The 15,939-nt window shown below is 42.3% G+C and overlaps 1 protein-coding gene across 4 annotated transcripts in view; it reads left to right on the top strand.

Annotated features, from left to right (window-relative positions):
• The window catches only part of lactbl1b (lactamase, beta-like 1b), a 55,841-nt gene that overhangs the window by 18,577 nt on the left and 21,325 nt on the right, over window positions 1-15,939 (top strand). For all 4 annotated transcript variants that reach the window (XM_079509525.1, XM_079509523.1, XM_079509522.1 and 1 more), the window contains 5 exons: window positions 2,383-2,459; window positions 4,035-4,206; window positions 6,442-6,548; window positions 8,381-8,538; window positions 15,344-15,591. In XM_079509525.1, coding sequence (XP_079365651.1) covers window positions 2,383-2,459; window positions 4,035-4,206; window positions 6,442-6,548; window positions 8,381-8,538; window positions 15,344-15,591 — 762 coding nt within the window. The remainder of the gene's footprint in view (window positions 1-2,382; window positions 2,460-4,034; window positions 4,207-6,441; window positions 6,549-8,380; window positions 8,539-15,343; window positions 15,592-15,939) is intronic.

Below are 15,939 nucleotides of genomic sequence, written 5' to 3'. Positions count from 1 at the left end.
CTGTTTACAATTCCAAACCCGCTTTAATTACTTCATGACTAGTACTTAATGACTAGTATTAAAATGTTATTGTCTTTTTGTGTCTAATGTAAGTTCATAAAGTTAACATAACGATAACTAAATGCATTTGAAATGCAAATTGAGGATTCCAATTAAAAAATAGCAAAAAATTATTCAGGTTTTCAATTCAAATATAGCGAAAATAGCTGATCTACAAGCTCAAAATGTGTCGCATTGCGACGCATTTTGAGCTTGTAGATCGGCTATTTTTGCTACGACAACATGCACTGTGGCCCTCTGGAGTGTGGAAATATATCGGCCCTCTCCATCGTCAAAGTTGCCCAGTCCTGCTCTAGGGATATGACGCCAATTGTTCCAGGTAGGCCAGCCGTCCAACCAACGTACCAAACGCGTATATCTTTTCTACGTCCGAGCATAGACATGGCAACGCCCCGCCTGCCTCTGATTGGCCTACCGACACTGCCGGCCTTACCAGAGTTTCCTCCGAGGTGGAAGATACATGCTGGATAGTCTGCCACGAGGTTACTCCGTGGTGGGCAATAAATAAATAATACAAGTACGATATAATACAAGAGAATGACAGCTTGGCACGCGCGACCGTAACCTTTATTTGTGTAGAAGAGGCAAACTGATATTGTTTATGCCATTGGCCTGTTTATTTGTATACATGTGTAAACTTTTTGTATAATAGTATTAGTTCACTATAATTAGATTAATACCTTGATCTTTATCTTTTTTAGTATAATAGTATTAGTTTACTATAATTAGATTAATACACAATAATCAACAATAACACTTTAATTTAGAACACCGCCAAATCAAATCATAGTACATACGTGTTCAATCAATTATTCAATCAAAGAAAACGGCACAAACAATATTAATTTGCCTCTTCTACAAAAATGTAAGTTACAAGTTACTGTCGCGTGTTGCCATTCTCTTGTACTTGTATTATTTCCCACCACGGAGTAGCCTTGCATCTCGGAGGACAGGCCAGACGGGCAGTGTGGGTAGGCCAATCAGAGGCAGGCGGGGCGTTACCATGTCTATGCTTGGACGTAGAATAGATATACGCCTACCAAACCCATGAGCAAAGCAAAGTAAGCAAAGTTACTATATTTACCCAGGGTATCTGGGCTAAGCTCAAGAACTTGTTTCCAGCCAGGCCCTGCTCATAGAACATTTCATCGTAGTGGTTCAATGCCTTGTTCAAGGGCACTTCAGCGGTGGTCATTTTAACGTGTCGGACCGCTGATTCGAACTGGCGACCTGCATCCCTTGGGTCCCATTTAGCTCTGACATGTCTTTCCTGTCCATTTCTGGGATAACATAACAAAGCTCACAACACTGGGAAAACATGCTCCCAGGCACGTACATACACCTAATGACTATGAAGGCTCAGTACGGAGCCCCTAAGGGGACATTGAAAAGTAGTTTTTTTCAGGTGAAAGAAAAAAAATGGTGAGAAGATTCTTTGAAATTCTTTGAAATTTCAATGTCGACTTTGAAATTTCAAAGTCGACATTGAAATGTCCCCGTAGCTCAGTGAAGGCGAGTGAAAGCGAGTAAGATGAGTACTCACTATGTACTTGTACAAGCGTGCAGAGTACAGTGAAATGTTCCATCCTACAGGGAGCACAGTATGATGTTGTGATACATTTCATGGAACATAATGATATTGTGACTTTGATACACATGTCAATAAACCCAGAGATTACATATTACAATTATCCCCTATAGTCACAGAGTGCTACTGCACGGAGACACACACACACACACACACACACACACACACACACACACACACACACACACACACACACACACACACACACACACATAGCTGCGTATTGGAGCGGCGCAGGCACCGCTGAAAAATACATGAAATTAAATGAAATGATTACTATATTTACCCAGGGTATCTGGGCTAAGCTCAAGAACTTGTTTCCAGCCAGGCCCTGCTCATAGAACATTTCATCGTAGTGGTTCAATGCCTTGTTCAAGGGCACTTCAGCGGTGGTAATTTTAACGTGTCGGACCGCTGATTCGAACTGGCGACCTTCCGGTATCAAGACCGCTCCGCAATCCGTTCGGCCACCGCTGCCACATTTACACCCGGATAGGTTTGCGAGGAAAAAGGCAGCTGATTGAAGTCATGGGGATGAAAGGAAATGAAAGGAGTAGCAGCAGATAGTGTGTGTACCTATTTGGTACTTTTTCCACTTCTCTTACCAAAGTCAAATAAGGGCTAGGTATGCGACAAATGGTATATGATATATGATAGATTAGGAACATGTTTTTTTGTATGTTTTGTTTCCTGCAGCCTGTGCAGTAAGGCCATGTTTGTTTTGTTTCCTGCAGCCTGTGCAGTAAAGGCCATGGGCAAGACGGGAAGTAAGATCTTCAGAGAAACGCCAGTCGATGGGGTCCAAGCACAGGTACGCACGCACGCACGCTCGCACGCACGCACGCACACACACAGAGATATATGCACAAATAATATTATCTGTCAATATGTAAATCCACTTGAACGTCGTCTAAAACAAACCCTTACAGGTCCATTTGGGGACATTTTTAAGGAGGGGATTAACACACAATTAGCACTCATGCCTATGCTGTGTACTGTACTGTGCTGTGCTGTGCTGTACTGTACTGTACTGTGCTGTGCTGTGCTGTACTGTACTGTACTGTACTGTACTGTACTGTACTGTACTGTACTGTACTGTGCTGTGCTGTACTGTGCTGTGCTGTGTACTGTGCTGTGGTGATGCTGGGGCTAAATTGGAGAAGAAGAAAAAAACACCTGCTCAACAATAACAACATCCCACGGCCATGTCTTGTGTTGACTGAGAGTGTGCCACCCATAGACCTAGACAGTAGACCAAGGGACATAATGAAAGGAAGGGGCGTGAGTCACGTGACCTTTGACACGCCATGACACTCATGTCCATATAACTCCATGGGCGCACTTCCGCCCTCAGTTCGATACAGGTCGCTCCAATGAATTGCAGTGGCGAATGAGGCGTCTACCTTTCTATGTCTATGGTGCCACCTTTGTCAGCTTGGGTGACTGAGTGTCAGGAAATCAACAGGCATAACTGGACTGAAGTGAATTGATTCGCAGGGATTAAGTAGAGATTAAGATTCCCCCCTCGGCCCCTCCCACTCAGCTTGGGCTTTGGTGGTGGAGTAAATCTGGGGATTATGACGTCACAGGTTCGTGGCTGCAGGAGAGGAAATTGAATTGTAAGAGACTTGCGCTGATGGGTTCCTGGGATTACAGTGGCTGTCAGGGAGGAATTGGAGATGGGAGTCCCATGTCTGCACCTAGCCAAGGAAACCATCATGACAGACCTTCGAGGGCCCAGACATGGGATTTGCCTCCACCTGATGTGGAACGGGTAGTCACCATGTTGATTCAGTGGTAGGATAAGCATTGTTCATTGGCTCATTGGCAGTCCAGTCCACTCTCCTCTTAGCTGTCAGACTGCTGGCACCAGGTGGTAAGTATATACCACGTTTTCTTTCCAGACGGGTAATGCCGGAGCTCTGCTTTGATTCTGTCAGGAGAGTCAATTGTCTTACATGGCTGTCTTACACTATAGTGTCCTATTTGGTAGGCCTATTGTTAACGTGTGTGTGTGTGTGTGTGTGTGTGTGTGTGTGTGCGTGTGCGTGTGCGCGTGCGTGTGCATGTCCTTGTTTTGGTTTGCATGTATATGTCTGCGTCTGTGTACTTGTGAACTCGTAAGCACATGTGTCTGTGTATCTTTGAATGTTTACATGTCTATATGTATAATTTTATGCATGTGTGTGTGTGTGTGTGTGTGTGTGTGTGTGTGTGTGTGTGTGTGTGTGTGTGTGTGTGTGTGTGTGTGTGTGTGTGTGTGTGTGTGTGTGTGTGTGTGTGTGTGTGTGTGTGTGTGTGTGTGTGTGTGTGTGTGTGTGTGTGTGTGTGTGTGTGTGTGTGTGGTGTGTGTGTGTGCGTGGGTGTATGACTGTTCATATTCCAGCCAGCTCCGGCTGTGGGCGTGGCTGCTCCTGCTGCTAAACCGGAAGGTCTGGCTAAAACCAAGGAGATGAAGGTGAAGTGGACCCAGCTGGGCCTGGTGTTCTTCCTGTTACTGTCTCTGGTCATGACCGGCTGCTTCCTCTGGCAGTACCAGCTGCCCAAGTTATTGCCAGGTATGCACGTATTACAATAACACAGTTGTGTCTTGTGCGGGTTGCGGCAGTTAGTATTTCTGCTCATCATTTTTTAGTAGATTCTGTATTATGTTTCAAATTTCAATAGTTAACAAGGTGGGCCACGTGAAACTACCGGTACATAGAATTATGCAATACACAATGTACATTTGCTGTAGAGGCTAGTATAACGTTAGGTAGGTGAATACAAAAATATGTTAAATATTTATTTTACAAACGTATTTTACATAAACATGTACGCTACGCTACATGTGCACGCTATTGGTGCAAACAATATATTACATTAAGAGAAATAATTAAAAATGTATATCTGTTGATTCAGTTGTTGATTACAATTTTAATAAGGTGTGCTGTAAAATGACGAGGTTAGGGATTAGGGTTCATTAAGAAAACGTATATATACACTTAGTTACAACAACAACAACAACAACAACCCTCACAACGAAAGCGTCTAACAGTCTAAAGATTTCACAACGGCTGTCTTAGGTGAGAATGGAATCCAATTACTGGAGGTCTTTCTCACGAGAGTCACGAGTAAGAAATGGATAAGTATAGTTCTGTGTTTACTGAAGCTGTCTGGTTCTAAAAGGATAAGTATAGTTCTGTGTTTACTGAAGCTGTCTGGTTCTAAAAGATAAGTATAGTTCAGTGTTTACTGAAGCTGTCTGGTTCTAAAAGATAAGTCTAGTTCTGTGTTTACTGAAGCTGTCTGGTTCTAAAAGATAAGTATAGTTCTGTGTTTACTGAAGCGGTCTGGTTCTAAAAGATAAGTATAGTTCTGTGTTTACTGAAGCTGTCTGGTTCTAAAAGATAAGTATAGTTCAGTGTTTACTGAAGCTGTCTGGTTCTAAAAGATAAGTATAGTTCTGTGTTTACTGAAGCTGTCTGGTTCTAAAATAAATGGATAAGTATAGTTCTGTGTTTACTGAAGCTGTCTGGTTCTAAAAGATAAGTATAGTTCTGTGTTTACTGAAGCTGTCTGGTTCTAAAAGATAAGTATAGTTCTGTGTTTACTGAAGCTGTCTGGTTCTAAAAGGATAAGTATAGTTCTGTGTTTACTGAAGCGATCTGGTTCTAAAAGGATAAGTATAGTTCTGTGTTTACTGAAGCGATCTGGTTCTAAAAGGATAAGTATAGTTCTGTGTTTACTGAAGCGATCTGGTTCTAAAAGGATAAGTATAGTTCTGTGTTTACTGAAGCTGTCTGGTTCTAAAAGATAAGTATAGTTCTGTGTTTACTGAAGCTGTCTGGTTCTAAAAGGATAAGTATAGTTCTGTGTTTACTGAAGCTGTCTGGTTCTAAAAGATAAGTATAGTTCTGTGTTTACTGAAGCTGTCTGGTTCTAAAAGCCTGATACTTTGTAGCATGCTGGTGTCACATGACCTACTGTACAAGCTCACAATGCGTTGTGAGTTAGTAGATCTGCTATTTGAGAGTTAGTAGATCTGCTATTTGTGGTGTATGAAGCTAAAAAAGTGGCACACGGGTAAACCGATCAGTCTTTGCAGTTTTATACTGTATAATTTCCCCACCCCTAAATTAGTTATGTGTTAGTTCATTCGATAATGAGATATGCATATGCAATATGCAAAAAAAGTCCCCCAACATTTCTACTGTTGAGTTAATACAGAAAGCATATTTGGAATCACAATGTAACACTTTGTTGTTGTTTTTCCACTTACATTTATGATGTTTTCAAGAAACAATACAACCAGGTAGACATGACATGTTCACATCATCTTACATAAAATGAAAAGACAAATGATGTTCTATACTATAGTCACAAACTGAAAAGGCACCTTGAATATCATTAGCATTCATATTCAGCCTCTACATCCCACCAAGGCAATCCATGGATTTTGATGTAGCTTTTTTGAAAGCACTAATCTTTCTTTTCATGTTATGTGATGATGGTAATATGAATGCACACTGTTCATCTACAGTAGCTATAGGTAATCGAAAAAAGCAGTCACTTTGTTCAGATATGCAGAATTCACAGCATGTCTGGAATGAGTCTCACCATACATTTCACAATAGCTAACAGTGGAACATGTTGTCTGTTGGCAGCATGGGTCAAGAACTAATCCCCCCCGTGCCCATGAGCATCCTTTTTGTCATGCATCTCAGATATCAAACAGTCCTCCACTGCTCCTCATGTGCTGATTGTCCTCCAATCTCTTTCTTTCCTCCTCTCCATCTCTGGCCTCCATCCAGATGAGGGGATGGGTGGTAATGCCAAATCAGAGAAAATGTGCCCTCGCTACCCTCAGCCTCTCCCCCTGGAGCATCCCATCCCCAGTCTCAAAGAGGCCCTGGAGAAGGTGAGAGCGCTTCATTCGGCTGCAGATCTGGTCCCCTTTTTTTCCTTTCCATTCATGTATCCAACAAAGTAAGCGGGAAGATGTGGTGATGTACAGCAGGGGTTCTCAACGCTTTTGGCCGGGGACCCCCGGAAATGCTTTGGCAATGTCTCGGGACCCCCGCCCCGCCCCCTCCCGACCCCCAATATAAATTGACTGCTACAATAACCTTAAACCATTTTGGGCGGGAACCCCTTTTGGTGTTTTAAGCATTGTTATAATTTAGCTATTGAAAAATAGCAGATCTACAAGCTCATAGCGCGCCACCGAGTGGCGCGCTACGAGCTTGTAGGTCTGCTATTTTTGAAAAATCGTGAAAAAAATAATAATTTGGGGACCCCCTAAAATAATTTGGCGACCCCCCGAGGGGTCGCGACCCACGGGTTGAGAACCCCTGATGTATGTATGGGCCTGGCTGGCTGTGATAATCCTTCACGCCAAATGCAGCTCCAGATGAGCGGATTAGAGAACCAGTTGATGAGATAGTATACATTTCTGTTTTGAACGGGAGCTCCATTGCCCGCCTGGTGTACGGTGTTCACACTACAGTCCTTCAGCCAATAACAATTGGCATCAGGAGCATGTGAAGGTGGAGAGAGGAATAGGGTTGCATCAGGCATTTTGTGGATGATGAATATGCATGAATATGAATATATCATCATATAATGATGAATATGCATGGTCATAACGTGTCGCCTGTTTTATTAAAACCCTAACCGTTGTTATTTCTGCGGAGAGTGAGGCATCTGTAGGTATGAAATGTGGTACATAGTACTGTACAGATACAATCAAAATGTACTTATGTGCAGTACTCATGTACATGTAATTTGTTACTGTCCAAATGGTCAGGCATGACTGAAATGGATTGGCATATATTTGGAGCCAAAAATTATTTTCTTTTTCAAAGACGTACCTGAAATAATGACAATCTGTCTAAAATCAGTCAACGCTTTTCATCAATCAAACAAAACAAAAGATAATTAAAGGTATATTCAGTGATTTCACTTAATTCAAATATCACCTCTTTTTTTGTTTTGTTGTGATAATCCTCCCTACTATAGAGTGTGCTGACCATATAAGGAGTTCCTCCCTGTCCCCAGTTAAAAAAAACCTTCGTTTTTGGCTAGGTGGCCCAGCCTTCATCCAATCAGGATAGAGAGGGGCCTTCCGCCAATCATAATCGAGGGGGGCGGGCCTTGGTGTGTGTTGGCCTGTCGCATGTCCCCCCACTGTAGTGGGTGCATGTGCACATCTTGTTACCGGGGTTTTTCCAAATCACCCAAATCACTGAATGCTCCTTTAAATCCATACCATTTTGCTTATTATGTATTTCTGTAAGTCTTTGATTTGTGGACTGCGAAAATGCATTGTTGATAGTTCATCTGTTCATCTGTAATCACTGTGAAACACACACTATTTGACGAGTGGTCTACCTTAAAACAGAGAATCTATTGGTGATCTGTCAATCTATTTTTGAGTGGTGCAAACCACTCCAATAACCAGCTTTGTCTGTATCTATGTATCTATGTATGTGTGTACCTGTACGTGGCCCCACGTACAGGTGAGCATGGTTGCTATGGTTAGTGTGTGATGTCACTGCACCACTCAGTTCACACGGGTGTGATTTTTATTATATGGCCACTTTTAAACAACCCCTGTCACTTTTGCCATACTTCCGTTGTCAGAGATATGAATGAATGATAGGTTCATCTCTACTCACTATAATACATTGTCGACGTGTCAGATTTTCACCTAATATGGTTTTCTTTGTGTGATCCATGTAAACCTTCCAGGTGGACATGCTACTGCGTCAGACTGTAAATCCCACCAGTCTTCCTTCTATGTCGGCCATTGTGATCTTTAACGACACAGTTCTGTGGACTGGCAACTTTGGGAAGAGGAACGCAAGTGACCCTCTCTCAGGCCCACCCAACGAGTACACAATTTACAGGTGTGTAACATTGCAGTACATAAACATAGCAGAATAACATTGATGTTAATCTCTCCAGCTATGAAGAGTTCCCTGTGACTTCCTCATTTGTCTGCACAGCTACTTTGATACAATTTAACCCATTTTGACCTGAGATCAGATTCTAAAAATGTCTTCTACATCCTGACAGTTTTCTGAAAAAGCTATATTTCTGTGTCAGTCGTTCTTCGATTTTTCAAAAATAGCAGACCTACAAGCTCGTAGCGTGCCACTCGGTCTCGGTGGCGCGCTATGAGCTTGTAGATCTGCTATTTTTCAATAGCTAAAGCATAACATAATGCTAACACCAAAAGGGGTTCCCGCCCAGAATGGGTCTCTCCAGCTATGAAGAGTTCCCTGTGAATTTGTCTGCACAGCTACTTTGATACAATTTAAACACATTTCTATAAAATTACCACCTTGGATCAATAAAAGGACAACTATCATTCCACAGATGTGGTTTGTTTGATAGTAATCAGCAGCTCTCCTCAAATAACAGCTCTTTGATTGAGTGACCATTTCAAGTCTATAGCTATTATTATATTACTAGGGCCTTACCCGTTCTAATATATGAACAGGACATTATGTACAGTGTGGGTAATGTGAGATAATAGATCACATTGTTTGGGAGGGAATTGTTAATGGATGATCGTGCGAAGTTGGGTTGAACTTGAGATGGCCGCAGATGGCAGCAGTCTTGCTCTGTGCTAAGGAAGTGACCGCTTTTCTTACATTTAGAATAGATGTTATAAGTGACTGAGTAACTAAGTGTAGTGCATTTATAGTTCCAAAACGAAACGGTCACCATTCGAAAAAAATACTATTATGTGTTCATACAATATGAAAGAAGAAATACAGACTAAATGCAAATTAAAGGGTGACTTTGCTGATTTTTAAAGGAAAAAAGTGTTTCAACCTTATCTCCATATGTAGACATATCCCAGACCTCAACAATTTGGGGCAGCAATCTGATAAAAGGTAGGACATTGAACATACTGATTATTTGTTATTTTTATTAATAGTATGGCATATAATATAGGCCCTGCTTTCTGACTGAGATTTGCGCTTAACTGACCACACAGAATAATAATATATTTTTCCTTCCTTTCGACTATTTTTAGTCACTGTACATTTGCACATAAATTAAATGTATTCTCTGCATTTACCTATCCTAAATAGTAACTACGTTCTAGTATTAGTGAGAGCTATTAACGGACCACATGCGTGATTTATTTACGGCACTTTTTCCATGGAATTTCAAAGTTATTAATTTACTTTACTTTATTTAGTTATTAATTTACACTGCATGATAGAAAAGCAGATTTTTATCATCCATGTGTTATTCTTATGAAAAATCAGATTTCCTATGAAAGTGACCAAATTATGGATCACTGCCTACACTCTCTGTATTTTTCCTTTCTTGTAATCAAAATGAATTAGAACTATACTGAATTAAAAACACCAATAGATCACTTCAGATCTGTAATATATCCGATGTGCTGAACGATCTGTGTAGTACTGATTTGGTCAGTAGCCTCTATACCGTACATGTTCCAGTTTTTGTAGTAGTAGGTATTTAGGCTTATAAATTATCTGTTCGCCATTGCCAAAAACCTTTGTCAATTGAAGCCTAATTTTGATACTAACACTTAACGCCATTGCCGAAGCCCTTCGGCAATGGCGCTTTTATAGAGGGTTCGATTGCTCGAGCCAAACTGCTACTTACGTTAGCCGGTTAGCTAGCTGTGTTGTTAGCACAGCACTGGATCGCCCATCTTAGATCGTCGTCGCCATAATAATCCATTCTATCCATTTCTTTCAATCGCCTGTATCTCCTATTCCTTGTCCCAGATGGCATTTTGGTCAAAACAGCGTTTCTTTGACGGCACAGAGCTGACGATCTGGAGCTCTCCGGTCTGGATTCACAATGTAAACAAGGCCGGCCCAGCTCCGTGTAAATTCCTAATTTAGGACTACTACAAGTGGAGTGGAAATGGCGGCTTTTCAAAATAAGAGCTTGTGATGTATCGACGAGGCGGACAACGACTTTATGTTCCAGTATATTTATTATAACTCTTATTATAACTCGCAGGTACAGACATAGTACAGACAGACCGGGTACCTGTCAACATTCGATAGTGCTTTACGGCACTGTCGTTAAATGTAGGCTGCTACGGGTGCCCGTGAACCACAACCACAGATCATTATTATGATGAACAATCACATTAATATATGACATCCCCCTTTTTATGTTTTTTCTTTTCCTTCCTTTTAATTTTAATTTTTTTAATGCTGTGTTTTTTTTTGTCTTTGTTTTTTTTCTTATTTCATACATAATAACCAAAGTGCCCACAAAACAAAACAAAATCACATTACATTTCTGCAATTGTCACCCTTTAAGTGCAGAGTATCAATTCATGAATCACAGATTAAACTATCAACTCATATTCAGTCAATACCCATATCTGACAGGTGGTTTACTCTGTCTACCAGACCTGGTGGTATGATATGAAAGTGTTTCAGATTGTTCACCAGTTGTGTTTGGTCGGTCTACAACTGTGTGCTCTGGTGAACCTGCTGGTGTTTCATGTCTGACACTTGTGTCACAGTCTTGTGTCTCTGAGTCTGAGTTCATATCAATGTCCTGTTCATTAGTGTCACGAAAGGTTTCCTCATTTGTTTTCCGCAGATGTTTTCGGTTCCTCCTGTACTGTATCCCATCAGGTGTACGAACCACAAAAGATCTTGGCTGCTCATGTTGGTGCAGGACCACAGCTGGCTGCCAGGTCTCTCCTTTTTGCACCCTGACATTGTCTCCTGCGTGCAAATCAGGCAAGATTTTGGTTTGCCTGTCGAAGTATAGTTTTTGCTTATCCTGTTTCTCTCTCAGCTTGCTGTGTACCTGGTCGGATCCTCTTGGAGTAAGCAGTGAGGTTGAAGTTGGCAGTTTTCCTTTTAGCCGCCTGCCCATTAGCAGCTGTGCTGGTGACAAACCTAGCCCCTCCAGCGGTGTGTTGCGATATTCCAAGAGTGAAATGTATGGGTCACCACGACTGTCCTCCGCTTTCTTCAACAGGTTTTTAACAGTCTGTATTGCCCTCTCCGCTTGTCCATTGGACTGGGCGTGACCAGGACTGGACGTGAGGTGTTTGAACTCCCACTGGTTAGCAAAGTTCTTAAACTCAGCACTTGCGTACTGAGGCCCATTGTCGCTAATTAAAATGTCACAAATTCCATTCCTAGAAAAGATGGACTTCAGTGCTACTATGACACTGTTACTGGTGGTGTTTTTCAGTTTCACTATTTCTGGGAATTTAGAGAAATAATCTACACACAACAGAAAGTCAGTTCCTCTGTAATGAAAGAGGTCCGTGCCCACTTTCTCCCACGGTCTTTCTGGAAGTGGGTGTGAAATCAAAGGTTCTCTTGGATTACTGTTCTGGTTCTCCTTGCACGTGGTACACCGAGACACCAGACTCTCAATTTGTGAAGCCATGTGTGGCCAATACAGAATGTCTCTGGCTCGTTCTTTGCATTTCACAATGCCTAAGTGAGACTCATGTATTTTGCTCAGCATTTCCTGTCTCATCTGACTTGGAACAATGAGCTTTGCTCCTTTAAACATCAGCCCAGATGTGTGTGTGACTTCCTCTCTAAAAGTCCAATAAGGCTGAATCAGTTTTGGTACTGCATTTCTCTCCTTGGGCCAGCCTTTTAGCGTGACGTCTTTGAGTAACTGCATTTCGGGGTCCTCTGCAGCTGCTGACCTGAACTTGTGCAGTTTCTCCTCTGACACTGGTAGTGTGATTAAGTTCACCTCCAAATCTTTTTCCAGTAGCTCCTCTTTCTGCTCATTGAGAAATGCGCGGCTCAGCACGTCAGTGATGTGAAGCTCCTTGCCTGGACGATAACTAACTTTAAGGCTGTATCTTTGCAGCCTCAACAGCATCCTCTGAAGCCTCATTGGAGCTTGATGTAACGGCTTTTTAAAGATGCTCTCCAGTGGCTTATGGTCACTCTCGACCTGAATGACTTTTCCATAGACATACTGGTGAAACTTCTCACATCCATAGACAATGGCAAGTAACTCTTTTTCAATTTGCGCATACCGGCGCTGACAGTCACTGAGTGCTCTTGACCCATATGCTACCGGCTGTCCTTCCTGCAGTAGGACTGCTCCCATGCCTTCTGAGCTGGCATCTACTGACAGAGTTACTGGTTTATTCACATCATAAAACTTCAAAGTTGGAGCATTTGTGACCAGCTCTTTGAGTTTCTCAAAGCTGTTCTTTTGTGGCTCCTCCCAATGCCACTCTGTGTCCCCTTCAAGCAACTTTCTTAAAGGAGCACTGATTTCTGACAGGTTAGGAATAAACTTAGCGAGATACTGGATCATGCCATTGAACCTCATTAATTCCTGCTTATCTTGTGGTGGTGGAAACTGTGTCACTGCTCTGACCTTTTCATCATCGGCTTTCAGGCCACTGGCGCTGAGTTTGTGTCCAATGTATTTTTTTTCGTTTGTTCTGATTTTGCACTTGTCTCTGTTCAATTTCAAGTTGTTCTCCTTTGTTCTCTGCAATAACAACCTGAGCCTGTGATCATGCTCTTCTACAGAGTCTCCCCAGACAAGCACGTCATCAATAATATTTACAACACCTTCCAGACCCTCAATCATCTGAGCAATGGCCCTCTGAAACACCTCTGGTGCGGAACAGATCCCAAACGGCAACCGCAGGAACCTGTATCTCCCTATTGGGGTGTTAAAGGTGCAGAGTTTTGAACTCTCCTCATCAAGTTTGATTTGCCAAAAACCTTTATTTGCATCTAGCACAGAGAAGTACTTGGCGTTTGGCATACGGGAAACTACTTCCTCTACAGTCAGTAATGGGTAGTGCTCCCGTTTAATAGCTTCATTCAAATCCTTTGGATCCATGCAGATACGGATTTTCTTAGGTGTCACAACAGTGACCATACTATTGACCCACTCAGTTGGCTCTGTCTGCCTTGTTATCACACCCATTTTCACCATGCGGTGTAGTTCCTCCACTACTCTGTCTCCAAGTGGCACAGGAATCCTCCTGGGAGCATGCACGACAGGTGTGACAGTGTGGTCAATTTGAATATGGTGCTGACCAGGTATGCAACCCAGTCCATCGAACAGATCCTCAAACTCTTTAAGGATGTCATCCTCTTTTTTCACTTCATGCACTCTCTTCACTAAGCCTAGTTTCACACATGTGGCCCCGCCCAGTATAGCTGGTACCTCTTCTTGTGTGATTTCAAACTCAATGTTGTGCTTTTGGCCTTTATATTCACATGTCAGAGCTCTTTTGCCCAGTGGTGCTATTTTCTGACCAAAGAAAGCAACCAGTTTGCTCTTACTGGCTCTGAGCCTGCCTCTGACGTCAAGAGCATTCAATGTGTTAACTGACATGACATTACAGTTTGCGCCTGTGTCAAATTTAAAGGTCACAATTTTTTAATTAATTCTCAGGCTTTCCGTCCATTTTCCTTCCTTATTTTCTGATGCAACAGACTCCATCACACTGATGTGTTTTTCATGCTCCACACGGAGCGTGCCAATGAAAATGTCATCTTCCTCTTCACTTTGCTCTAAAGCATTCATTCTTCTTCTGTCTTGTGGCTTCCATGAGCCTGACTGACTCTGTGATCTGTCTTGTGGCTTCCATGAGCCTGACTGACTCTGTGATCTGCACATTTTGGCAAAATGATTTTTCTTTTGACATTTGTTACAAATCTGGCCCATAGCAGGGCATCTATTGGTTCCATGTTTGAACCCACATCGATTGCAATTTACCCCGGTCTGTTCTGCCCTTAGTTTTACTTTAAAGTATTTTTTTCTGACCGTTTTGACAGTGTTCATTTCAACTTCTTCCGTCAGTGCTTTGACTTGAGTACTTGTTAATTCACTTTTTCTAGAGACAAATCTCCTTCTCTTAGCAGTCTGCCTCTCACTTGGTCATTGATTATGCCACACACAATTCGGTCACGTACTAGTGAATCGTGCAGATCTCCAAACTCACAGTCTCTCGCCTTGTCCTTCAAGTCCGTCACATAGGAATCTATTGGCTCCGACTGCTTCTGAGTTCTCGTGAAGAAGATGTGCCTTATATATGCCAAGTTCTTTCTAGGCTCACAGTAGTCCTTGAACTTTTTCTTCAGCGCATCCAGTTTATTTCCCTCCGCTGCCGCGAAGACGAACGTGTTGCTAACTTTAATCGCCTCTTCGTAGCACATTGCACTTTTTCGTCTTTCTCTGCGACTCCGCTGGTGACACAGAATATCTCAAACCTTTGGATCCAGCTCCTCCAGTTTTCAGCAAGATTGCCTTGCAAACTTAGATGCGGTGGAGGTTGAAACTGGGCCATCGCGTTCACCGTTCACTTCTTCCGTTTCCCGACTTTTACTTTCTGACACCATGTGATGTATCGACGAGGCGGACAACGACTTTATGTTCCAGTATATTTATTATAACTCTTAGCAGGTACAGACATAGTACAGACAGACCGGGTACCTGTCAACATTCGATAGTGCTTTACGGCACTGTCGTTAAATGTAGGCTGCTACGGGTGCCCGTGAACCACAACCACAGATCATTATTATGATGAACAATCACATTAATATATGACAGAGCTCAAATTTAAAAAATGCTGGCGTGAATTAGATCCTAATTTTTCAATAAATGATAGCGCTGAAAGGGTTAATGTTGGTGGTCGCTCGCTTTTTATAAACATCTCCCGTTCATTTCCTTGTGTCTCTCCAGAATCGCTAGCCTCTCGAAAATCTTCCCAGTACTGATGATGTACAGATTGTGGGAGGATGGAAAGATAGGATCCCTGGACGACCCTCTGGAGAAGTACGTGGAAAACTTCACCATCAAGAACCCACTGGGAAGGACGCGAGACGCAGAGCTAAAGTACGTGACGGACGGTCTGATCTTTCTGGACAGCGGCGAGGTCCCCGTCCGCTCCTCCTCTGTCACGCTGCGCAGGATGGCCAGCCAGCTCTCAGGTATAGCTGCACCAGTCGCCAAATGAGAAGCCTGGAGGTCGTTATTAGCAGTGGTGGAAAATGTACTCTATTGTTTTACTTAAGTAAAAGTACCAATACTGCAATTTAGAAGTACTTTGTTACAAGTAAAAGTACGGGATTGAAAATTGACTTGAGTAAAAGTACAAAAGTATCGGCATCAAAATGTACTTAAAGTACTAAAAGTAAAAGTACTCATATTGCAAAATGTCCCATTTCACAAGTTCAAAATGTGTACAAAATCTATTGAAAATAGCCGATCTACAAGCTCGTAGATCGGCTATTTTCAAATGGCCGAAATGTATAGGGTTGAAGTGGTTAATGTATGTT

Source organism: Electrona antarctica (assembly GCF_951216825.1).
Source record: "Electrona antarctica genome assembly, chromosome: 9".
Taxonomy (NCBI): domain Eukaryota; kingdom Metazoa; phylum Chordata; class Actinopteri; order Myctophiformes; family Myctophidae; genus Electrona; species Electrona antarctica.
The sequence above is the reverse complement of the archived record's forward strand: the minus strand, read 5'-3'. Positions and strand labels throughout refer to the sequence as shown.